The sequence below is a fragment of the Heterodontus francisci genome, chromosome 30 (assembly GCF_036365525.1).
Source record: "Heterodontus francisci isolate sHetFra1 chromosome 30, sHetFra1.hap1, whole genome shotgun sequence".
NCBI classification, from domain to species: domain Eukaryota; kingdom Metazoa; phylum Chordata; class Chondrichthyes; order Heterodontiformes; family Heterodontidae; genus Heterodontus; species Heterodontus francisci.
This window is the reverse complement of record NC_090400.1, coordinates 10128950-10155654: the sequence shown is the minus strand read 5'-3', so window position 1 is coordinate 10155654 and position 26705 is coordinate 10128950. Positions and strand designations below refer to the sequence as shown.

The 26705-nt window shown below is 44.2% G+C and overlaps 1 protein-coding gene across 2 annotated transcripts in view; it reads right to left on the bottom strand.

The window, feature by feature from the left end:
• LOC137346569 (sphingosine-1-phosphate transporter SPNS2-like) overlaps nucleotides 1-26705 on the bottom strand; it is a 106410-nt gene that overhangs the window by 67864 nt on the left and 11841 nt on the right. For both annotated transcript variants that reach the window (XM_068010083.1, XM_068010082.1), the window contains exon 2: nucleotides 17561-17626. In XM_068010083.1, coding sequence (XP_067866184.1) covers nucleotides 17561-17626 — 66 coding nt within the window. The remainder of the gene's footprint in view (nucleotides 1-17560; nucleotides 17627-26705) is intronic.

Genomic DNA, 26705 nt, shown 5'->3' with positions numbered 1-26705 from the left:
TAGTATTATTTCTGACATCCACTACACACTCCAGTCCCGGAGGTGCCCACCAGTCGTGGAAGGCCGTGAGCAGGGCCAGCCAGTCATGGACAAGGCCAGAAAGAGAGGCAGGCAGCCAGGGGGACCACCTCCCTCCACCAGGCCGCTTCCATCCTGGGCCTGTAGTTGCCCACCTTGGCCAGGAGCAGACCCAGTAGAAGGTCCTCCAACTTGCCTGGCCTATCCCACCCCCAACACCAGTTGTTTTTTTAGGTTTAGGCCCTGCTTTTGCTGAGGTACCATAACATCCATCAAGGGAGCCCTGAAGTAAGTAGACCACCCGGCAAACTGGACCCAAGAGCAGCTGAGATTTTGGAGCTAATTAAACTCACCGAGTATCCATTCAGCAAATCAATATGATTTATTTGGCACCAGCAGGGTGGGAGAGGGGGAGAGGCTGTTCTGGTGTACTTTGGAAAAGCAGACATTAACCTCCAGAATGGCTCAATTGGTAAAATTGCAGCCTAAAGTGCCCCCGAGTCTCAGACAGTCCAGGAATGTCATAGGGTTCATGCTCAGTTTGTGCTCCATGATCTCATTCAGGGTCAGCAGCTGAGTTGCCACATTTGTCCACCAAGTCCCCTGACTAGGGAGTTGGGGGAGGGGTGAGGGGAGAGGGGAGAACATTAGCCAGGGCCGACTGCTGAATCACTATCAAATGCCTTCACTAGCAAAGTTTGTGCTTGTGAAAGTCAGGTAGGGATCGGAATTGGCGAGGCCCCCACTGGTCAAATAGCTTACTGCTGCCAGGTTTCACACATGAAGATTGGCCGGTTGGTGCTCCAGTTACTGCAAGGTCAGCAATCCTCACTGCCTATTGGAGGGAGGGCGGCCATCTTGCCATCATCATTCACTTTAGACATTAAACGATGAACAGTTTTATATTGTCACTAGATGGTGAAGAGAATCATGGCGCTTTTAGCTGCTGACAGAATACAGAGTTCTGTGAAAAAGTCTACATCTGGAAACATGTTGCTACAGTCTGCCACGAGGCTTGTGTCCTGTCTTTGGTGAAGGGCAGTTTAATTGGCATGTGACAGCATTTAAAAGATCAATTATGATCACTTGCCTACCAATTGCTCTCAGCTATTTGGCAGACAGCCCAGTCTAAGAAAAAGAAGGAACTGAAAGACATTTTTGCAAGTTATAGAACATTGAAGGATGCTCTTGTAATGAGGGGTTCAGAGGATCAGTTTCTCAGTAAACAGCTCACACACACTCAAAACAGCCCAAGGCTGCAATGGGCCCTGCAGGCCTGTTACCAGAGGCAACAAATTGCAGTCCTCTGATTTACAGCCAATCTCCTCCAGACCGATCTTTAACCCTTTACCACTGAAAATCCTTTTAGTTCACAATACATCATGACTGAGAGAATCCTGGTACGCATCAAACACAGGATATCTTGCAGTGTGGAGTGGACAATATATTGATACTGGTGTCATTGGGGAGAGGCCTGGTGGATTCACTTTGGTCCATATTGCCAGTCCTGCATTGTTGCAATCGAGACTCAGAGCTACAGAGCCCCAGTATATTACAAGAGGCACTGTTCTGCTAATCTTTACTTCAAGGACATGTACAGGTGAGAGCATTTACAGATTCTCCAACCCCACCGTCTCATAAATCAAGAGACAAACTATTAAAAATCAAGAGATTTGGTACAAAAATCTATTTCTTTCAAACATAAACCAATAGAGATTGACAGTTGTTTTATAAGCGTCATTAGTGGGTTATTTAATCTTGAACAGGTCAGAGCTCTTTACAAAAACTATAGGCAGGATTTTGAGCCCCCATCAGGGCCGGGAACACAAGCAGGCAGGAACTAAAAATAGCCCCTGCATGTCGCTTCCCCAACTCCATCCCGTCTCTGGGCCATTTTTGCAGAGGTGATATGGAGTGGGGGGGAGGGAGTGGCAGAGCTACCTGCCCACACACAGCGGCTAGCCGACATGGCTCATTAACAGCCTATTGAAGCCAATTAAAGGAGGCCGACTGGGATTTTCCAATCCGTCTCCAGGTTCCCGCAGGCGGCGGGGGCCAGTTTAGGTGTTTGGAGGCAACCTCCCAGCGGCAGACCAGGAGCCCAGTGCTCCAAGCAGGCCTAGAGGCCCTCCCTGTCTGCCTGGGTGCAGGAGCAGCCACAGGCTGCCCTGTAGAGGAGCTCCCCCCTCCCGCAGTGATGGCTTGGTTTCACAATCCTTTTCTGAATTTAAGATTTAGAAAGTTGGAGACAAGCCTCCATCTTGAAATGCCCTCTCCCTTACTTACTCTCTATTGCAGCCTGCTGCTCCATTCAAACTGGAAGGCCTCTGATTGGCCCTTCAGCTTCAAAAGCCCACCTACCGTCCTTAATTGGATGGCAAGAGAGAGTGAGGGACACACAGAGATGGAGTGAGAGAGACAGAGAGCAAGACAGAGATAGACAGTGAGACAGAGAGAGTGAGACAGAGTAGAAGAGAGAGAGACAGAAAGAGACAGAGAGGGTCAGAGTGAGAGAGACAGAGAGAGGCACAGACAGAGAGACAGAAAGAGAGAGAGAGAGACAGAGAGAGACAGAGTGAGAGAGACAGAGAGAGGCAGAGACAGAGATAGACAGACAGACACAGAGAGACAGAGAGAGACAGAGTGAGAGAGACAGAGTGAGAGAGACAGAGAGACAGACACAGAGAGAGAGAGAGAAAGAAAGAGAGAGAGAGAGACGCATGGAAAGACAGAAAAATCAGAGATAACTGCCTTTGTCGTGCATTGTGCAGGCAATGAGAGAGCGATGCTGGACAAGTTTTCAGATATGGGAACATGATTCAAATACTGGACAGAATTGGGCTTTACAGAGAATGAAGCAATGAGCAACACTTGGGCACAAAAGGGGAAGAGAGATAGCCAGGGGGAGTGCGGAGGGAGGGGCAGGGAGTCAATTGGTAGCACTCTCACCTCTGAGTCACAAGATTCCGGGTTCAAGTCCCACTCTAGGGCTTCAGCACAAAAATTTAGGCTGACACTCCAGTGCAGTACTGAGGGAGTGCTGCACTGTTGGAGGTGCCGTCTTTCAGATGAGATGTTAAACTGAGGCCCCATCTGCCTTCTCAGGTGGATGTAATGATCCCATGGCGCTATTTCGAAGAGGAGCAGGGGAGTTCTCCCAAACGTCCTGGTCAATATTTACCCCTAAATCAACATCACAAAAACAGATTGTCTGGTCATTATCACATTGCTGTTTGTGGGAGTTTGCTGTGTGCAAATTGGCTGTCATGTAATGTAGGAAACAACAGTGACTACACTTCATTGACTGTGAATTGCTTTGAGACATCTGGTGGTCATGAAAGACGCTATACAAATACAAGTCTTTCTTTTTCTCCATTATAGGACTGGGTTCTTCTGTCTGAAGTCGACGAGCCAATGACTTCTCTGCTGGAATGCTGCTGCATGTGCACAGAAGCACTGGTATAAGAAATCATGAAGGTTTTGGAATGCAAAAGAAAACTCCTGAGATTTCAGAGCCCTTCTGTGAGATCGTGAGACTTAACTTTACTGAAAAACTGCGTCTCTCATGATAAACCCACGGGAGATGTTACGTCCGCATTTGAGTGTGAGCCTAAGCCGTGCCCACATCAGTGGTGAGACACGCACACATGCATGTGCACTAAAACAGGGGTTCAGAGTTACCTGTACTAGGCTTTAGACTGGGTTTTTATTGCAAGAGCTATATAGTGTGCATGGATTCCATCATCTCCATTCTTCCCCACAACAGAATGAAGGGCTTAGGTGGAAACTGGTAATAGTAGATACACACGTGTACATCAGTTGTGTATACAGAGGGAGAAAGGCAGAAGGCAAATGAATAGAATTAATCCAGTTGTTTACAAATCTAAACTTCATCAATATTGAACTCAACAATTGCTCATGAGAAACCCCTCAGCTGCAGAATTCAATAGATGGCTCTAAGTAAATAGATTCTCTCCAATTATACTTGACTAGCTGCATTAACCTGGCTTTATCCCTTCAAATATAGAAATATATCAAAATTACAAGATGGAGACAGGTCATTCGGCCCAACCAGGCCAAGTCAGTGTTTATGCACAAGCAAGTTTCTTTTAATTTGTTTGTGAGATATGGGCGTCGCTGGATAAGCCAGCATTTATTGCCCATCCCTAACTGCCATTGCTAGGCCATTTCAGAGTCAACCACATTGCTGTGGGTCTGGAGTCACATGTAGGCCAGACCGGGTAAGGACGGCAGATTTCCTTCCCTAAAGGACGTTTGTGAACCAGACGGTTTTTACAACAATCGACAATGGTCACCACGAGACTAGTTTTTAAATTCCAGATTTATTAATTGGAATTCAAATTCCACCATCTGCCGTGGTTAGATTCAAACCCATGTCCCCAAAGCATAAGCCTGGGACTCTGGGTTACTAGTCCAGTAACATTACCACTACACCACCACTTGCCCTAGTCCTAATCACACTGACCCTCCCCTGTTCCCATATCCCTTTATCCCATTTCGTTCATCCATCTCCAGTAATTCCATTAAAAGCAATCAGATTGGGCATCTTTGAATGGGTCTTAAATTCTTAAAATAACTGACCCTTATCCTGTGGAGCACTGACACACATCCTCAACCTCCCATCTACTGACACCAGCTTTCCTGGAGAGCTGCCAACACCAATACTATTTTTACAAAAAGGGGATTCAGCACAGTCCATGAGCTCCTGACCAGTATCACTATTGCCTGTCGCCTCAAGTGAAAATAAAAAGGGCACCAGCATCATTTCCTCTCTGTAAGCTTCAGTCCCGACTCCACATACAAACCACCTCTTTGCCTCCTACTGGGGCTTTCCACTGTGGCAACTTCATGGCTTCAGAGACCAGTGGGTTTGTTGAGAACAAAAAAAATCGACTGTCACAATCAGATGGGACCTTCTGCAGGTTTCTGAAGATTGGTGATCTCCCCTGATGTTGTCCAGAGGGTCAGGATAAATTGACTTTCCCTCAGAGCGCATTAGGAATACAGTTAATTTTAAATTCTCATCCTCGTATTCAAATCCTTCCAAGGCCTTGGCACTCCCTATCTCTATAAACTCATCCAGACCTACAAACCTTCCGAGATCTCTGTGCCCCTCCAACTCTGGCATCTTGTCCATCCCCCACTGTCTCATCTAATGGTAGAAGCATGCGTCAGCAGACATGATGATGCAACAGGTCACTTTATAATGGGAAGATCTCACTGAGAAGCCACATGGAGGCAAGAGAGAATGGTGATGCTTAAATAAGGAGTGCACAGCATACATGACGTATTCTAGGTGATTTGCCCTTCTAACCTGAAGGCAATGAGCAAATGTGAGGATAGAATTACACAGTCCTCTAGTACCTTACCAAAAGAAAAAACCCTTGTGTATCTACCTGGATCACAGTGCACCCATGGGTGAGCTCCGAGCTGTCTAATGAATCCAATCCAGCAGTGGTCCTGGATGGCATCAGGAGTGAGAACCTGAGCTGATCTTTCTCATTCTCAGCTTGGTGGTGCTCAGGGCAGATACAGCAGCTCCGCCGTTGCCCCCAGTTGGGAACAACCGACTCAACATTAAGTAGGGACCAAAGGTTGGGCCATCCTGTCCTTTATGATAACCCACAATGTTCTCACCCATTCAACATTGAGGGGAACACCTTTTAAAAAAAGTGCTAAAAAAAACCCACTCCTCCCCTACCAATCATAATTAAGAGTATGCTTTGACTAGCCAGCTGGTCATGATATTAGGTGGCCATGACGTTAGGTGCTCACAAATATTATTCCTCGTGTTCTAGCCTGAGAGGTTGCGTATGTTTATGGGAGATTTTCTGTTTACTTGTCAAGTGCAAACTGCATATCTTGCTTGGGCATTTAAAGGACTTGATCCACTGTCTTCTGCAGTTCTTGGCTAATCGGATTTCCTGGAACAGTCAATCTCAAGTCGCAGCCTGTGCCAGGTTTGATGGGGGGGGATGAGTTTGCAGATTCGAATTCTACTGAATCATGGACTCAATGTGCTTTCTTTTTATCAATTAGTTCCAGATGAGGGCTACCAGCTCTGTCTGGTGTGTTCATCGCATGATCTCCCATCTCCAACCGACCTGCCCCGCACTCTCGCCATTGGTCACCTAGCATGTCCATCCTTACAGGGCACCGCCTTACCACAGCCAATTGGAAACCAAACAGTCTCTGTTACCTGATTGGATGATTCTTGACTGTCAGTCAAACACTCTTCCACCACCAATATTTTTATAACTAATAAACAGAAGTGTTCAAAGATAATGACAAAAACACACAATTTTTTTTAAAACACCCTAATATTTTTCTTCTGGGTTGCCAGTGTCTAGGCGTTTAGTCTTCAATTCCTGGAGAGTTGGCTGTGCTTGTTTCCTTTGAGGGAGCCTTCGCTCCCCTTCTCTTCGTTTTCCTCAGGCCTCCCTTCTCCATGCACCATCCTCTGGACAAGTAAATAGGTGGACAACCTGCCCCTGGACCTCCTCTAGTGCTACTCTGAAGCATCTGCACAAAAGCAGGCCCTGGGTGACTCCTTCCTCCCTCTTTGTGCAGAAGTATCTGACCTCTGTTCAACATCATCCCATGGTGGTTTGGATAAGATCGGGCACACACAGCACACAGCACGTCCCACTACCCTAGCAAGCTTACATCTCCTCCACCATTGCCATAAAACATGCTGTAGTGTCTTGAAAGGGTTAAATGGCAGTGCCCAGCCCATGCATCCCATACAGTTAACAATATGGCATTGCCATTTTCCAATTGTTCCCTTTCATGGCACTAGCACAAGTTTGGGAATAAAGCCTGGCACTAATATACCCAGCACAGGTAACACGTGGAATTGTAGTGATACATAAATATAGGGGGAACATTGTCACACTGAGTGTCAATCTTCTCAAAATATATTCATTTTATTGATAAAATGAGAGGACTTGCATTCATATAGCGCCTTCCCTGACCTCAGTGCATCCCAAAGCCACTGAAGTACTTTTGAGTGTAGTCACTGTTGCAATGTACGCAACACAGCAACCAATTTGGGCACAGCAAGCTCCCCCAAAAAAAGCAATGTGATAATAACCAGGTAATCTGCTTTCGTGACTTTGGTCAAGAGATAAATATTGGTCAGGACACTGGGGAGAACACCCCTGCTCTTCTTTGAATAGTGCCATGGGATCTTTCTACATTCACCTGAGAGGGCACATAGGGTGTCTCTTTAATGCCTCATCTGAAAGACAGCACCTCCAACTGTGCAACACTCCCTCAGTATTGGAATGTCAGTCTAGATTATATGCTCGAGTCTCTGGAATGGGACTCGAAACCACAACCGGCTGACTCAGAGGTGGTTTATTTATTATTAAAATGAACAAAGCTGACATTTGAAGCAATGATTCCCGCACCTTGGGTTTCAGCCAGACTTCGCCAGGCTGGTGCATTAGCAATGAGTTTAGGACAATTACATCAGGTGTAGGATTGGTGGATGTTCTAAGCCCTGGACTCAGCCCTCATTAATGGGAGTTACATTCCCCTCTAACAAGGTTGTTCCACCAGCTCTAAGGATAAGCACCACCTGTGACAGCGAAAATACTGCTTCCTTCACTGCACTGGGTGGAACCCTTTTGACTATTTGAACTCCTTCCAAGAATGACTTCATAGTGCAGTAGGCTAGAAGCTGTTCCAAATGCACTTGTGTCCTTTTTATTTTATTTTTATTTTATTTTAATAGTTTATTTCTAACAGAAGAAAATCCTGGGTGAGGTGTCTCTTCACTGCTGCACTGCATTGACTCACTGGTTGGACTGAGTCATCACCTGCCCATTAGTTATATCATCAGAAATAAATGCAGTAGAGCTGTCAACCCTCCAGGGGTCTCCAGGAATTCAAGATTAATCTCCCAGAGACTACTGCGAACAAATCCCGGGAGAACAAAAAAAAAGTCAGAGAGGCATTGATACAAATTGTGTCTTTCCTTGTTTATTACTTGCAAAAATATCAAGAGATGGAGAAAATGGCTGTTAGACCAAACAGGGCAGTTGGAGGCAGGAGGTCACGTGATGAAACCTTCAGGAATACCTCGAACCAGTGTTGGCGACCCTAAAGTGGAGAGCTTGGGAGCCTCGATCCAGCAAATGTGCAATATGGTGAGGGGCTTCGAAAGATCGGTGACAATTTTCAATGTGGTCTGGGGTGTGCAAGACGAAAACAAGCAGCTTTGAAACTCTTCCCGCCAATAATTTTTATCAAAAAAAAGCTCCATGATTATGGAAAAAAGGAAAGTCCTAAAATATGTTTCTGGTAAAATTGCAAAGGCTATAATTTGCATTTATATAGTCGCTTTTGAAGTGGAAAGCATCCTGGGGGTGTGGGACAGTAAGGTTGGGGGTGGGGTGTAGTGGGGAAGAAAGTTAGATACAAGCAATGGACAATGAGCAATGATGGGAGAGCTGGGAGGTGACTGAAAGCTTAATCAAAATGATGGACTTTGAGCAAGTTTTCAAAATACATCAAAGTTACAGCACAGAGACAGGCCATTTGGCCCAAACAGCTCCTGCTGGGATTTACCCACGCTCTCTCCCAACCCCACAACCTCCTCATGAGCAACTAGTCCAAATCACATTCACCCACAACACTCCCATATCCTTTCTCCTTCACCCCTTTCTCAAATCTGTCTTTGGGATGAGCTTTTAAACTGAGGTCCTCAGTTTGTCTGCTCTCTCAGGTGGATGTAAAGGATCCCAGACACTATTCAAATGGGAACTTTCCTGGTGTTCTGATCAATTTTTAATCCCTCAACTCACATTCACTAAAACAGAATATCTGATCATTTGTCTCATTCTTGTTTGTGGGAGCTTGCTGTGCATAAATTGGCTGCTGCTTTTCCTACATCACAGTAGCTACACTTCAGAAGTACTTAATTGGCTGTAACGTGCATTGGGATATCCTGAAGCAGTGAAAGGTGCTACATAAATACAAGTCTTTCTGTTAAATGACTAATTAGATGCAGGGACAGAGGGATTTAATGATGGAGGTCCAGGGAGAAAGGACACAGTGGCTGGAGGCCCGCTATCAATGGTGGTGTGAAGGGAGTGGGGAGGGTAGATGATAGGTCACAGGCAGAGAAGTACTCATAGGAAGACTTTCTGCCGCAAGGTGTGATAAGTAATGAGGCTGCACAACAGTGGATAATCATATTACAGAGAAGCTTGGTGCAAAGGGTTCACCAAGAGCAAGGCGAACCACTTGAGAATTTAAAATCTGTGGCAGATAAGCACAGGCTGTACCAGCAAGGAAATGAAACAAAATCTTTCCATCCATCTCTCCCTTCCCCTCACCCCATCCCCACTCACTGCACGGGAAACATCCCATTCCCAAAGACATTTCTGCATTTCCCAGATAGTTCCTGTTTGTTGGGACAAAGGAAAACGCTCTCATCAGAGCAAGCCAAAACAATTGGCAGGAAATAGGCGACATGACCATGACGTGTTGAAGTCCATCTGTAATCGCTTTCTGAGCATCTATACTGAGAAGGAAAGCCTGACCATAATTGCCGGAAACTGGTCCTCCACCAATCGGGCACATTATCCCAACGATCAGGATCAATATCCCACCAATTAGGAACAAAGTCCTACTAATTGGGAAACAATGTCCCACCAATCAGGCTCAATATCCCACCGATCAAGATCACTATCCCACCAATCGAGATCAATATCCCACCAATCGAGATCAATATCCCACCAATCAGCCTCAATATCCAATTGATCGGGATCAAAACCTCACCAATTGGGATCACTACCCCACCGATCAGGATAATTATTCAACTTATCGGGATCAATACCCCAACGTTTGGCATCACTATCCGACCAATCGGGATCAATATCCCACTGATCCGGATCATTATTCAACTGATTGGGATCAATATCCCATCAATCAGGATCAATGTCACACCAATTAGAATCGATATCCCACCAATCGGAATCAATATCCCACAGCCCTCTTTGCTTCATTGTTCACACATTGAAAGCGAGTCTTCTACCAACCCCAGGTCCTGCTCGAAGTTTCCCACTACTGTTTCAGTCCCCGTTCACTGTATAATTGTGCGCATTCTTTCAGACACTCAGCATTTGCTGTTTGCCTGCCAGTTGCATCAATCTCGAACAGTTTAACTGCATCCTCTGTCTCTACTGGTCTTCTGTTGATAAGTTGACATTCTTTTTCAATATGCAGCAATTTATACAGATTAGAGAAGTTGGGCTCAAAATACTAACCTCTGCTAAACCTCCTTAACATCTGCCAACCACAGCTTGACACTTCGCCCCCTACAAGTGCTTTCCATTTCCTTTTTTTAAAAATTGACTTTCTTGTCCAGTTCCACATTGGGTTTCTGATTCCTGTGGTTTTTAGTTTAATTAGAAATCTTTCATGCAAAATGTTGTCAAGGACATTCTGAAAGTCTGCACAAACTAGACCAGAGAGAGACCTCCACTGGATACTGTTATATCATTAAGGAGGTTCACTTGAAAGGCTTGAAAGGGTGCTTCCCCTTCTCATGCCATGTGGTGGCTTTCTGACAAACATTCCTCCAGCCCAGCCCTCAAAACAATCTCCACCCTACTACCTGGAATTGGCATTAGGCTGAAGGATGTTTAGTTGCCTGCGTCCAAATTGTTGCCCAGTTTTTTAAAGTGCTCTGTATTTTTGCTTCTAATCCCATGGGATCCCGGTGGTGCCCAGCTATTCTCCCATGATGACAGCCAGTCTCTTGAAAATATCCTGCCCGTTCTCCATCAGAACCCTGGCCCAGGGGATTTGTTAGTCTGTGAAGGGCCTTGGAATGTTTTTCTACTTAAGGGTGTCATATCAACGCACAATATTGTTTTGAAAGTTGTACTGTCCTGTAACTTGGTGCTGCCAACCTCCACCTGACCATCACTACACTGATATGAATGGACTAAATGTTTAGTGTTTTGCACACCTCGCTCTTCTCGGCACCTTTTCTCCTTTTAACTTAAATAACTGCCAAGTTTCGCTCAAAATTTGCTTGGCTATTGGGTGAACCACAGAGATCGAAGATGAAACTGGCCCATGGTGTTTTGGAGGGTATATACGAGAAAATGTTCATTTCAAATTTTAACCAGCTTAGTTTTCAGTTTGAGTGTCACTTTTACCTTTTTAGGACTTTGACTCCCTCACTACCTGCTCTGTTGCTTTTGGGAAACTGGAAGATGGGAGGCAGGTCAGAAGATTGGACAGAATATAAAAAACAGCAAAGAATGACTAAAAGATTGATAAGGAAGGTAAAATTATTAGCTAGAAATATAAAGACAGATAGTAAGAGTTTCTATAGATATTTTAAAAAGATGAGTTAACAAAGTGAGCATTGGTCCTATAGAAAGTGAGTCTGGGGAATTAACAATGGATAATAAGGAGATGGCAGATGAATTGAACAGATATTTTGCATTGGCCTTCACTATTGAGGATACAAGCAAACTCCCAGTATTAGCTGTAAGTCAGGAAATGGAAGGGAGGGAGAACAAAGAACAAAGAACAGTACAGCACAGGAACAGGCCATTCGGCCCTCCAAGCCTGCACCGATCTTGATGCCTGCCTAAACTAACACCTTCTGCACTTCCGGGGCCCATATCCCTCTATTCCCTTCCTATTCATGTATATGGAGGAACTCAAGAAAATTACAATCACCAGGGAAATGGTGCTGAACAAATTGTTGGAGCTGCGGGATGACAAGTCCTCGGGTCCTGATGGACTTCATCCTAGGGTGGTAAAAGAAGTGGCGAGTGAGATAGTTGATGCATTAGTTGTAATTTTCAAAAATTCCCTAGATTCTGGGAAGGTTCCATTAGATTGGAAAATAGCGAATGTAACTCCTTTATTCAAAAAGGGAGGGACAGAAAGCAGGAAACTACAGGCCAGTTAGCTTAACATCTGACTTAGAGGAAATGTTAGAAGCTATTATTAAAGACGTTCTAGCAGGGCATTTAGAAAAACTTCAAGGTAACCAGGCAGAGTCAACATGGTTTTGTGAAAGGGAAATCATGTTTAACCAAATTATTGGAGTTCTTTGAGGGAGTTACATGTGCTGTGGATAAAGGGGAACAGGTGGATGTATTGTACTTAGATTTCCAGAAGGCATTTGATAAGGTGCCACATCAAAGGTCATTGCAGAAAATAAAAGCTCATGGTGTATGGGGTAACATATTGGCATGGATAGAAGACTGGCTAGCTAGCAGGAAACAGAGAGTAGGCATAAATGGGTCATTTTCTGGTTGGAAAGATGTAATGAGTGGTGTGCCACAGGGATTGGTGCTGGGGCCTCAACTTTATAGAATTTATATAAATGACTTAGATGAAGGGACCGAAGGTATGGTTGCTAAATTTGCTGATGACACAAAGATAGGTAGGTAAGTAACTTGTGAAGAGGACATAAGGGATATAGATAGGTTATGTGAATGGGAAACGACCTGGCAAATGGAGTATAATGTGGGAAAGTGGGAAATTGTCCATTTTGGCAGGAAGAATTAAAAAGAAGCATAGTATCTAAATGGTGAGAGATTGCAGAGCTCTGAGGTGCAGAGAGATCTGGGTGTCCTAGTGCATGAATTGCAAAAGGTTAGTATGCAGGTACAGCAAGTAATTAGGAAAGCTAATAGAATGTTATTGTTTATCGCGAGGGGAAATGAATACAAAAGTAGGGAGGTTATGCTTCAGCTATACAGAGCATTGGTGAGACCACATCTGGAGTAGTGTGTACAGTACTGGTCTCCTTATTTAAAGGAAGGATGTAAATGCGTTGGAGGCAGTACAGAGAAGGTTTACTAGACTAATGCCTGGAATGGGCGGGCTGTCTTATGAGGAAAGATTGGACAGGTTAGGCTTTTATCCGCTGGAATTTAGAAGAGTAAGAGGCGACTTGATTGAAACACAAGATCCTGAGGGGTCTTGACAGGGTGGATGTGGAAAGGATGTTTCCCCTTGTGGGAGAATCTAGAACTAGGGGTCACTGTTTAAAAATAAGGGGTCGCCCATTTAAGACAGAGATGAGGAGAAATTTTTTCTCTCAGAGGGTCCTGAGTCTTTGGAACTCTCTTCCTCAAAAGGCAGTGGAAGCAGAGTCTTTGAATATTTTTAAGGCAGAGGTGGATAGATTCTTGATAAGCAAGGGGGTGGAAAGTTATCAGGGGTAGGTGGAAATGTGGAGTAATCAGTTCAGCCATGAATTTACTGAATGGTGGAGCAGACTCGAGGGGCCGAGTGGCCTCTATCTGCTCCTATTTCTTGTGTTTGTAAGACTATTTTCATGTTGCGTTTGGCAGCTTTTGAGCTTAGCATGCGCACAGAGTGGGAAAAATGGCCCCTCTGTTTTGGGCGAGGGTTGGTAGAATGCCGTTAATTAGGCGGCAATAACAGTTTCTAATTTGACTGCGTTGCCCCTTTAAGAAGCAAACCCACTTGATCAATCTGCCCAATTTGTTTCTCGCCCAAATAAGGTGAGCAGTGGACAGAAGGCTTATTCAAATGGAGATGCCTCACTGTGCTTCCATCTCTTTGTGTGAACACAGCCTGCAGTCTTGTGAAAGGTTAGGGCAGGCTACAGCAAAGCTATGGCCAAGAGGCATCAATTTATTATAACCCAGCCTGTGCATCACTGCGGAAGACGGGCAAGAGTGAATCAGCAGGAACCTTGACTCCCAGGCCAACAGCAATGTCAGGGACAGGCATGTGCCTTGCCACTCTCTGTGCCTAATAAAAGGACTGTCAGTGACCCTGCACTGGTGCTTGGGCCTGATTATATGTTAATGATCTGGCCCTAAACTCATAAAAAGATCTACAATAATTAAGAGATTGACAATCATAGAAAGTGAGGCTTCCTCCACAACTATAAAGCTGCTGAAATTCCAGTCAACCAACATTTAGACATTTAACACATGATTCTACAACCACACACCCTGTCACTTACACCTGTGTAACCTCACGATACTGCCTTTTAAGGTTATAGTTCAGGACTGTTGGTGTTAAACTTCCAATTGGCTGCATGGCCAATGCCAAGCAACAGATCTATGGTCAAAATTTCCCCCCACAGTTTCATCAGCTCCTCATTAAAATAACCTACTTCAATGGAGTGAAAGATAATGACACTCATTGTAAGATTACAAGATGGGAAGATGAAGACGTTTTACTACTTTAAAGGTGCTACAGAAATACAAGTTGTTGTTGTTATAGTGTAGTGCCTTTCATGACTTCAGGGATGTCCCAAAAAGCACTTTACAGCCTCTGAGGGTCATTTTGACTTTGGCCGGTAGTGTAAATGGATGATATCAGACCAACTGCCCAACATACATCATCTCTCCCAATGCTAGTCACCAAAAATGAAAATGGTTGATCTGGTATCCGGAGTGGCTGCCAGTCGTGTGATGATGGCTCGTGGAACACACCCCAACCACATTTGGCGACCCTACATGACACACGGCAGCACTTGGACAAACCAGAATGATCAACTCCAGTGTATTGAGCCGACACACTGCAGATTTTAACATTACCTCCTCACACGGCTGGAATCAGCAGGCAGCTGCAGCATTTCTTGGGCAGACTATCTGCCATAATGTATGCCTCCGTGTTTAATAGGTTATTATGTAAAACTACTCCCCGAATGTCCAATTGAGTTGCAAATCCAGAGAAATTCATCACGACCCTGTCAGCACTGCAGACAAATCCGTACCATTCAGTCCTTGAAATGGGAGCGTGCTCACTTTCAACCCAGCTAAATAACAGGATGATTGTGGGTGTCATTTTACATATATGGGCTGCTTTTTAATCTATATATTATATATAAAATACTGCCAGAGATGTACGCAGACAGCTGGTTTAAAGGTTCCTTCACTAATAGGCTTGCAAACATTGATGTGTCTTTCAGGACAGCAGCTTGGAAGCAAATCTCAAACACGGTTCGGCAGAATTACTTGTGCCACACATAAACCACACTTGTAACCAAATTAAACAAATGTTCCGGCCTTCAACACATCCATCATTCTCAGTAAAGCCAACAAGGGAGTTTGGGGAGGGAAAGGGGCCAACTTAGCTCGATGAACTGCTGTCGTAACACTTCCCACAGACTGAGCTGCAGTCTCTGTTTAAGGCCAGTGAAATGCCGACAAAAAAAATGGTGGTTTCAATGATGCTCGTTTTGACTTAGTCAAACTGCACTAAACAGGGTGGCAATAAACAGCGGCAGTAAACCTGCACCAATCAAAGGGCTCTGGTGAGATTGCAAAACGTGACAGCAAAGCTTGGAATCTCAGCATCATTGGAGCTCCTGAGCTTTGCTCCAGTCATTTATAGCACCATTGCCTGTGAGTAATTCTGGCTTTATATCAATGCCAGCCATTTCTTATCTTGATAGTCTGTAGAAAATGGTTTATGTTTACTGTTTGATCTCTGCCTCAATCACTCCCTGCAGCAAAATATTTCAGAATTCACTATTCCCAATTCCTTCTCTCCACAGCTGTGTTATGACTTCATTTTTTTGTACTTCAATAAAATCAGGAATTCGGCAGGAGCTGTGACACCCACCTCCTCCCACAAATTTGTTTAATTAGTTTTCCTTCTGTGAATAATCCAAGGCAGGTGCAAAATCCAACATGGCTGCCCTGTGTGTATTTTGTGTGAATATGATTGGTCCATGGTGGTGTGTTAACCATGACCCCTGTTAGAATCTGGTTGGTTTGTGTTGATACCTGGGGAGGATGGAATGTTACAGGCTCTAACACTAATATAGATTTGGAGTGCTGATTACTAGTACTTGGAACCATTTTAGAATATATAATCCTTCAACTACCGGGAATGTAGTTTGTAAATGATTTATGTGACAGCAAATTCTAGATAAGTGCAATACTGGATCTGAAAAGGCATTTCATCAAGTGGCTAGCAATACCCAGTTGATCTAACCAGTAGTATAATTCCACAATTTTGTTTCTTAACTTTAGTTACCTTTTTCAGCAAAAAATGAAATGCAGATAATCTGAGTTCAGACTTTGTGTTGTTCAACAGAATGGCTATTTGCAGGTGTACAGTGGGACGGGGTGAGCCACCAGCTGATTCCCCCTGTTGAACAACCCCTCCCCCCACCCCATCTCATGCAGCCACTTGGCCTCCTCCCCCTCCTCTTCCCTCTCCGCTCCCCTGACCCCAGCTGAAATTGGGATTTTTCTGTGGGAGGAATGAACACAAATCCCACCGTTTTAAACTGGCTCCCTGATATATTATTGCAACTTTGGCCGTGGGAGGGAAACATGCAGTTTTTATCTGGAGGGCTACCCACAGTGTCTGGGGAGTTTCCTGCAGTCATCAGTGTTTCAGTATCTGAGGCATTTACCTGTCGATTATTAACTGTATTTATAACAGGCCTGAAGCTTAAATGTGAGAGGAAAGGAAAACATTTCTCTACTTCCAAAAACAAAATGCAATCTTTATTTCTGCTTCTTCCCTGCATTTTTTCCTCCATTAAAGTCTCATTTCCTCCTCAGAGTTTACAGCTGCAAAATCACTGTCCCTGTCTTTTATTTCCTCCTCTGTAATCCTTTCACGCAAACATTGAGCTTGTGATGTAAAGTCCCAGTGCAGGGCTATTTGCATTGAAGTGACTTAGCAGCACACTGCAGCTGCTATTTGGCATAAAGGACTAATTCTCTCTTTTTTTAAAAACAGAGGAGCAGGTTTGTCCCCAACCTTTAACTGCCAGTCTATTTTCAAACATATAACACCCAGGGAAATAATCTCAGTTTCATTCCCCGCAGACTGGATTATTTTATCCTTTCATTATTATTTGATTTTTTCTTACTTTTTCTGCATGGAGCCAAATGTTCATTATGTTAAAATTGGTGACTTGAATGTTTTGCATTATCTACATAGCTCCAAAAATTGGGGAGATGGGACGGGGAGAAGGGAGAGGGGAGACGGGAGGGGGGGGAGACAGTGGTGGGGGGGAGATGGAAGGGGGAGAAGAGATGGTGGGGGGAAGACGGGGGAGATGGGCGGTGAGACGGGGTGGGGAGAGGGAGACATATTGCCCTATATGAGCACAAGTTGTCAAATGTTACAGTGAGCTGGTGTTCTCAATGAGTTTTGATGTTCCTCCAAATGACAAGTAGGAATTGAGAGAACCCAGAGAGCTTTCCAAAACTCAAATCAATCTTCACAATGATGAAGTTAGCTACCCTTGTGAGGTCTAAAACCTAGTGACAGACCCCCCTCGCAGTCAGATCTCCTAATTCTCAATGCTGCAGTTTCCATCCTCACTTGAATTTCCACGACAAATTTTACTCTTAAATCAGGTCTAGGCCATGATCAGATTCAGTTGTTTAAAGGCATTGCATCTTAAATCACTTATACGCCACAGGGCTCAGCTACTCACTGCTGGGCTATTGGAGAGCCAAGGCCAGGCCTTTGTAGGTGGAACCTGGTGTTGCCAAAACTAATTGGTTAGCGGCTGGTCACTAACCTGTAGGCAACAATCCGGATTTGCTGTCGCTGACTCCAAAGTGCCTCTGGATGTCCGCCAGTACACCTGAGAATAAGTAAGAAAGGAAATTAGAGAGAAAGTAAATGAGAGCAAAAGTAATAGAAACTGATTAATGCATGCTGAATCATTTCTCCGACTCGTTAACAGTAATGAATTCAATTGATGGAACAACACAGTCATGGTTGATAGCCTCGCTGGTACAAAAAGATTCTGCTCATTATAAGGAGATCAGGGAATGGGGCATAAAAGGATTTCAAACACGCTCTGGGATAAGGTGGTCTGTTCTTAATAAGTGGGGCTGAGTTCATGATGAATCATTCGACCTGACCTTCTGTCATCTATTAAGGAGGGCACAGCACTATCAACAATCACTGATGATAGCCATGCCAGTGGTCAACACATCTCATCTCCTCAGCTCCATAAGCAGCAAGTCTGCCAGCAGTCTTTCCTGAGAGTAACTTACAACAGCAATGAGACCACCAGTGTCTACTCATGAATTAATTGTGAAACATTTTCAATGTTGAGGGAGCTTTCAAAGCTCGACTTTTCAGTTCTGTTGCAAAAGCCAATGCGGATCATTGCTCCCCGTCAGACAATAAACTTGTGCCAATAATCCTCTGAGTAAAAGTGTTCCTCCTCAATCTAGTTGGGCTACTATTATAAGTGGCAGTCACAACGTGGAACAAATTCTGATTGATTTGATCCAGCTCCTGTACAAACTTCATAAAGAGCATTAAACCATTCGAGGTTGGAGAATTAGAGAATAAAACAAGGAAACCTGACAGAACAAATGCATAATTAATATATTATATAAATTATAAATGGTTGTAAATTACTTTATCGGGGAAGTGGAGAATCAATGGATGGAAAATTTCTTTAGAGAACCAGAATATAAAGACAGAATTTTCTGCTTAGCATTTTAAAATTACTTTCATTTCTCTCCTTCAAAATTGAAGCTCTAAATTTAACTTGAGAACAGGTGTTGGGCCTTCTCCTTGAACTGCTTTTTCTGCTTTTTAAAAATTTTATTTTTCTCTCCTCCAGGTTCCTCTTTCTTCCTACACCATTCTCAGCGTAAAAGACCAGAGGCTACGACGTGTACTATCTACAAGATGCACTGCAGCAACTTGCCAAGACTTCTTGGGCAAAACATCCCAAATCCATGACCTCTGCCACCAAAGGAATAGGTGAGTGGGAACATCATCACCTGCAAATTCCCCTTGATCTCACCCACCATCCCGACTTGGAAATATATTGCCATTCCTTCATTGTTGGTGGATCAACATCCAGCAACTCCCTAACCAACAGCACTGTGGGAATCCTTAGGAACATAGGACCAGGAATAGGCCATTTAGCTCCTCGACCCTGTTCCCCTATTCAATGAGAGCATGCTTAATCTGTGACCTATTTCCATGCCCCATATCCCTGAATACCTTTGGTTAACAAAAATCAATCTCAGATTTAAAATTAACAATTGACCCACCATCAATTGCCATTTGTCGAAGAGAGTTCCAAACTTCTCCCACACCTTGTGTGTAGAGGTGTTTCTTAATTTCACTCCTGAAAGGTCTGGCTCTAATTTTTAGGCTATGCCCCCTAGTCCTAGACTCCCCAACCAGTGGAAATAGTTTCTCTCTATCTACCCTATCTGTTCCCCATAGCATCTTGAAAAATTCCAGGAATACAACCCTAATTTGCTTAATCTCTCCTCATAATTTAACCCTTGGAGTCCAGGTATCATTCTGGTAAATCTATGCTGCACTCCCTCTTAGGCCAATATATCGTTCCTAAGATGTGGTGCCCAGAACTGCTCATAGTACTCCAGGTGTGGTCTAACCAGGGCTTTGTGTAGCTGCAGCATGATTCCTACCTCCTTATATTCTACTCCTCTAGGCCAGCATTCCATTAGCCTTTTTGACTATTTTCTCTACCTGTTCATGACATTTTAATGATTTATGTAAATCTCTTTGGACTTCCACAATTTCTAACTTTTTACCCTGTTCTGTCCTTCCTTGTTAGGCCTAAAGTGGATTACCTGACATTTGCCTACACTGAATTCCAATTACCACACTTTTCCCATTCACTTAATCTACGAACATCTCTGTAATTTTATGCTTCCATCTACACTGCTTACAATGCCGCCTATCTCGATGCCAGTTGTAAACTTGGATATGTGACTTTCTATTCCATCATCTAAGTCGTTAATAAATATGGTGAATAGCTGAGACCCCAACATAGATCCTGGCAGGACAGCACTAGTCAATTAAAGTACCTGCTCATTATCCCGACTTTCTGTCGGCCAATTTCCTAACTAGGTCAATAATTTGCCTTCAATTCCACAAACTTCAATTTTATCTAACTCTTGTTTATGAGGGACTTTATCAAATGCCTTCTGGAAGTCCATGTAAACAACATTCATAGACATTCCCCTGTCCATTACTTTAGTCACCTCACCAAAGTATTCAATCAGGTTCGTCAGCCATGACCTACTCTTTACAAATCCATGCTGGCTCACTCTGATTCGTTTCAACTTTTCAAGGTCATGCTATCCTTAATTATGGACTCTTGTAATTTCCTGATGACAGATGTTAAGCTAACTGGTACATAATTCCTTGGTTTCCCTCTTTCACCTTTCTTAAACAGTGGAATGACATGTGCAATTTTCCAATCTAAAGGAATGGTTCCTGAATCAAGAGAGATTTGGAACTTTAGAATTGAGGCACCGTACCACAAGGACCACGCGGACTACAGGGGTTCAAGGAGAAGGCCCACCACTACCTTCTCAAGGGTAACTAGGGAGGGACAATAAATTTCTAGCGATGCCCATATCCCGAGAATGAGTAAGTTAAAAGATTCCTTGTTCCTAGGCCTCTGTCAATACCGTTCTACAACGCTGTGCCTGAGGTGCTCTGGTTGACTTGCTCACCAACTTGGCCTCCACCCCTGTGGTAACATGCCACACTTCCTCATGGTCTGACCAATATCTGGAACTCACCATGTAGAGAATCTTTAAGTTACAAACCCTTTGAATAGGCCACACCATGCTGCACGGCCATCAAGGACTCAGGTTCCTTTTGGTAATTATGCACCTCACAAGCAAAATACCCTAATCCCGCATCACTTTGACACCTCAAAGCCCAGTACCCCATTACTATTTCTATTTGATTGACTGGAGTCCAGTTCCAAGGATCTAATTTCAGCCAATTAAATTGAAACAAACCTAAACAGCGACAGCATCATATCGAACAAGAGGTCTTGGCAGATTAGTATATTTACCAGTAGCCCTCCTCCCCAGAGTGTGCCCAGGCTCGTAATCTCATCAGTATCCCACAGAGGAGTATGAGTGTAGTCGTGTTGTGATGTAGGAAATGTGGCAACTATTTTGTACACAGCAAGATCCCACAAACAGCAATGAGATAATGAGCAGATAATCTGTTTTTTTTAAAAATTGATATTGGTGCCATGTTCCCTCTAAGCTGCGCAGGGGCACAGCCACGCAGCAACTGGGAAAGTACCGCGCAGGGGACAAACAGGCCGTGCACAAGCAGTGGTCCCTTTAAGACGCGCGCGTGCACAGCCGCTGCCAATCTGAAAGGGACCACGCAGTGCAACAAACGGGCTGCGGACAGCGAAGGGAAATTAGTGGGAACATTGGTTGTGTGGTCAAACCAGGTTCCCTCACAGCCAGGGCACAGACACAGTTCTGTAGCTGGAAATTGCCACGATCGACAAGGATCTGTGGTAGGAAGTGTGGCTAAAAAAGGAGTGCCAACAAAAATAAAAATCTGTTGACAGGAAATATCTTTGGAGTGGTTGAAAATAATGAACGAATTTTGCACTGAGTTTCTAAATTTGGAAGAATCAGCACCTTTGCTGATTCCTGAAAGGGAAATTTGAGTGTGTTTATAGAGCTATCTGATCTAGTTGATATTGCTACGTTGCACCTCCATTACAATGGAACTGTCACTCACAGTGGGATTGCATCTTGTGAACATTTCCCCTTCTGTTATAATGTGGTCTTGAGTGTAATTCCAAAGCATAAGTCAAATCAGACAGGCACACTTAGGAAAAACACTTACTGAAATTATTTGGTGGCTTTATTGCTTATCAAACTAGAGGACACAGCTTTAAGTTAATTGGCAAGAGAACCAGAGGGAGAAGAAATCTTTTTACACAGTGAGTTGTTATGATCTGGAATGCACTGCCTGAAAGGGCGACAGAAGCAGATTCAATAGTAACTTACAAAAGGGAATTGGGTAAATACTTGAAAAGGAAAAACATTTTCAGGGCTATGGGGAAAGAATTGGGGACTGGGTCTTATGAGATAGTTCTGACAGGATGGGTCAAATGGCCTCCTTCTGTGCTGTAAGATTCTATAAGTTGAGGAATGTTAGGACTGAGAAATTAAACATTTTCTCATTTCAGTTATCACTGTCAACACAAAGAACTTCCAGGTCAGGTATATCATGGTTAAATCACATCCCTCTGTCCCAACAATACCCTTTAACCCTTGAACCTCCTTTATTTCCCCTCCCACCAAACTCCACATTAGCCATTCCGATGGCCTCTCAGAACAAGGATGTCAATTTATACCAAATTCAGGGAAACTTTATATTGTGAGCCTATGTCCAGCAAAAGCTGGATGCAGAGGTGGAATGCAAGGGCCGAGGGAGCCTGTGCCCAGAGGGCCCAGCTAAATATAGGGTTCATTCTAGTAAAACTCACCATAATGCATAAAACCACATACAACCATTGGAAAAGTGTCTTTTAAGCACAGTATATAGAGATATGTTTTGCTTTGTTATGAATCCATGTGTGAACCTTCTTTGGGCCTAGTTTTTCATGTGTTTTTGCACACGTTCGTATTTTAATGGATTGGGCAGATGAGGGGCTGTAAGGAGTGTGAAGGGGCAAGGAGGCCATTCAGCCCATCGTGCCTGCGTCGGCTGAAAAAAAATACTAGCCGCCCAATCTAATCCAAAATATGATTAAACAAATTCTGACTGTATGGAGGCTACCGAATGCCATCTCTCACAGGGCCCAACAGCCAGGAGCGAGATAAGATTTTTATCATATCAGAACAGAAGTCCAAGAAGTGAAAGGATTGAGCTAACTCAATGTGCTACACAATAAACAAATCAATTTGTGTCAGTGATTTTGCCCAAGAGAAAATCTTGGCACTGCCACATAATCTGGGTCAGGGAAAGATGTGAGGAGTAATTAAAGAGCAGCTCCTACTGCATATACTGATACAGGGCAAGAAATACATTGCATTTATGTAGCACCGTTCACAACCTCAGTGTCCCAATGTGTAGTCATGTAATGTAGGAAACATAACAGACCAAGTTGCACGCACCACCAACTGCAACGAGATAAATGAGCAGATAATCTGGTTTTAGAAACGTTGGCTGAGGCATAAATTGTTGGCCAGAAAATTGGGAGACTTCCCCTGCTCTCTCAAATAGTGACATGGGATCTTTTACATCCACCGGAGAGGGCAGACAGGGCTTCCCTGAATATCTCATTCAAAAAACAGAACCTCTGAAAGTGCAGCACTCCCTCAGTACTACACTGGAGTGTCAACCTGGCTTATGTGCTCAAGACTCTGGAGTGGGGCTTGAACCCATAAGCCTCAGAGTCAGGGGGAGAGTGCTACCACTGAGCCACAGCTGGCACTGGCAGAAGGTGGGCATATCAACAAATCCTGCGGCTGGGTGTAGTGTACTATCTTTGGCTCTTCCCAGAGTAAATTCACCTCCAAGGTGAAGGCAGATTTATGTGGGGATTGATTCCAAGTACAGAATTGGGAGAACTCACACCATCAGAAGTGCATTGGAACCAGATGTTCAGTTGTCACCACTCAACAGTATAAAGTGTTCAAACATCATCTGGGAAGATTGGCTATTGGGTTTTACTGATCTCGCGGGCACTCAACATCAGACTGGGCAGCTCATCAGCAATTTCCTTCAGATCTCAAGGAAGATCTGCCTGAGGAGATAGATGCAGAGACTAGGCTGTACTCTGACTGACATAAGCTGGCCCTATTGATCAAGTTTATCATCTCATGGTTCCTACATTACAACAGTGACTGCACTTCATTGACTATAAAGTGGATGTCCTGAGCTCATGAGAGCTGCTATCGATATTCCTTTCTTTCTTTAGGTAGTCTGCTCAATTCCAGAAGGTCAGCTGATTAGGGCTGTATTTATGTTAACTGTGGAGTCTGTAGGAAAGCAGTTTTACTGTGACTGCACCCAAGCACCAGTGCTGAGGTCTGGTGTCAGTCACTATATTGGAATGGGATTGTGATGTCTGTGGAACACCTTCCACCTAAGTGATCAAATTCATCATTTCACTTTTGGCGGATGCTTTCAGATGGTTTTTGGCTTTGGTCAGGAATTTCTGAACATCCACCCCAATACCTATTGACAGAATCCTGGGGAAATCCCAAGCACCAGGAAGGTGTTTTAGACCCATAAACTGCCCTGCAATGAGGCAGAGAAAAACCTACAGTGAAGAGGAGACTTAGTGTGTGTATACCTGTGACTGTGCAGTCTGACTGAGATTCAGAGTCAATGCAAGTATGGAATCTAAAGCCTATGCTGTTCCAATGAGTAAATAACTAACTGGGAATTATAGGGATTGTTATCCCCTAATATTAAAAACAGGAAAGCTATGATCATAGGATTCCAGTAAAACTACCAGTTAAAAGACTTGCTATAAAAATCTTGGCCATGTGTGATCCTTTTGTTCAAGGATTCCCTTGGGCTTTGTTTCAATTGAAATGTTGAAATGAATGGGGTGGAAGGTTTGGTGGGGCTGTTAGACAGAGGCTGCCTGACATACTCTGTGGCTCAAACAGTAAGCAGAACAGGGAGAGGGAAACCCCAAAAGTGGCATCTGGAAAGCTCAGTGATGGGAAACACTATGACTCAGGTTCCTGCAGCTGCACAGGACAGTACATGACCATTAACATCATCCATGTACACTGCGTGTTGGATAACATAGAAATACTCACGTAAAATATTGGCAGGTATATTAGCTCCTGGAGAAATGAGTTATAAACGCACAGGAAATCGACACACCTTCTTAATACCTGGTAAAGCGCTTTAATAGAAGGCAATTAATGAGAGTTTACATATTGTCTGGGATCGGTCAGTCAATTTGAACTTACTGTTGTAATTTACAATTCATTTATTTAGTACAATATCTGGCTATAGAAAATGAAAACACAGTCTGGCCTACTCTGGTGATATAAAAATATCCTGTGGTACTATTCAGAGAAGAGCAAGGGTCAAGGTTCATATTTATCTATCAACCTCCACCTGAAACAGATTATCTGGTAATTATCACATTACTGTTTATGGGATATCAAAGTTCTTCATAGCCAATTAAGTTGTAATGTAGGAATTGCAGCAATTAATTTGCACACAGCAAGATCCCACAAAATGTAATGAAATAAAATGACCAGAATATCTGTTTTGGTGATGTAGATTGTGGGATAAATATTGGCCAGGCCACAGGGGAGAACTCCTCTGTTCTTCTGGAAAGTGTGCCATGGGATCTTTTGCTTACACCCAAGAAGGCAGATGGGTTCTTAGTTTAATGCCTCATGTGAAAGGTGCCTCCTCTGACAGTGCAGGGCTCCCTCAGTACTGCACTGGAGTGTCAACCTAGATTATGTGCTCAAATCCCTGGCATGGGACTCAAACCCACAACCTTCTGACTCGGAAGGGGGAAGTTTACCTGCTGAGCCACAGCGAGTTAGTCTCTAGCTCTATAGCACACTGGGTTTGGGCAAGTGCAGCTCATCTGTTAGTGGCTTTTTAACCCAGCCACTGCATCACCATATGATTTCTGGGTTTCCCGACCAATTAGGTTGATCGGGCGTGATGACAACCCAGGCATGAGTCGATTTGAACTCCAGGATTGAAAGTGATACTGCAAACATGAAATTTGATGGATTCTGGATTCAACAGCTGCCCTTGTTTTAGTGATGCCCGTCCTGATGAGATGCTGAGGGCTGTAAGGAGCTGCAGGGAGATACTGTTTCCCACTGATGGGAGGAAGACGTCCTGCCAATGAAACCAAAAAGGTGTGGCTGGAGATAGCGGATGAGATCAGCAGCAGGAGTGTGGTGTCACGCTCCTGGATTCAATGCCCAAAGTGGTTTAATGACATAAGCAGGTCAGGAAAGGTAAGTACAGTGGCACATTCACCTACATCCTGATGTGTGTATCACACCAACCCTCTCACTATGCCTTCTCAAATCTATTCCAGCACATCATTTCTCACACCAACTCACCTTGTAGGTTCATTCAATTTTCTTGGTCTGTGCATTTCACTCACATCCAAAGGTGTCTATCAACCACCGGCATTGACCATCATCCTTATGCAGTGTTATGCCTCTCCCTCATAGTCACCCTCAGTAGATGGTCTCCATTCTTCAATTCAGCCCATGTCATTACTCTCACTCATAGGTCTCTTCCTTCCTTGTAGAAGAGATTACAGAACACCAGGGAGAGGCAGAAAACCAGAGGTAGCCTTCCAGCCATCTCCCTACTGGCAGCTGCAGAGTAGGAGATGGCAGCTCTAATTCATGTCCCCCAGGAGATGGTGCAGAAGGATGATGACTCCTCAGTGGAGGTCACTCACTCTGAGGTTGCACCATCACGGGACTTGTGCAGACCATTCAGCAGCTCAGGTACTCACATCTCAGCGGCACTAGTAAGCAAGATAGCTAGGTTTTCACCTGGTGACTCACACATTACAGGTGAGTAGGAGCAGGTTTTGGAGACAGGGACAGCAGTGGAGAGTCCCCATCAGAGGTACCACAGGACATTCCAAGCTCTTGCAGAGAGACTGGAGAAGTCCATTTCATCATGTCGCAGGCCTTGGCCTTGTCCATGGAAAGAGTGGCCACCTACCTGAAGCATCAAACGCAGCAATGAGAGTCATTGCAGGCCTTCGCCAATGGCTTTCACACTATGAACACCACATTAACCAGGATTGTCTTGGGTGCTCATCGCCCCAATAGCCTGCAGCAAAACAATCTCCAGCTCACTGCTAGCAGGGAAATGCAGCTAGGCTATGAGATGGATGATGGTGAAAGAGGACATGGAAG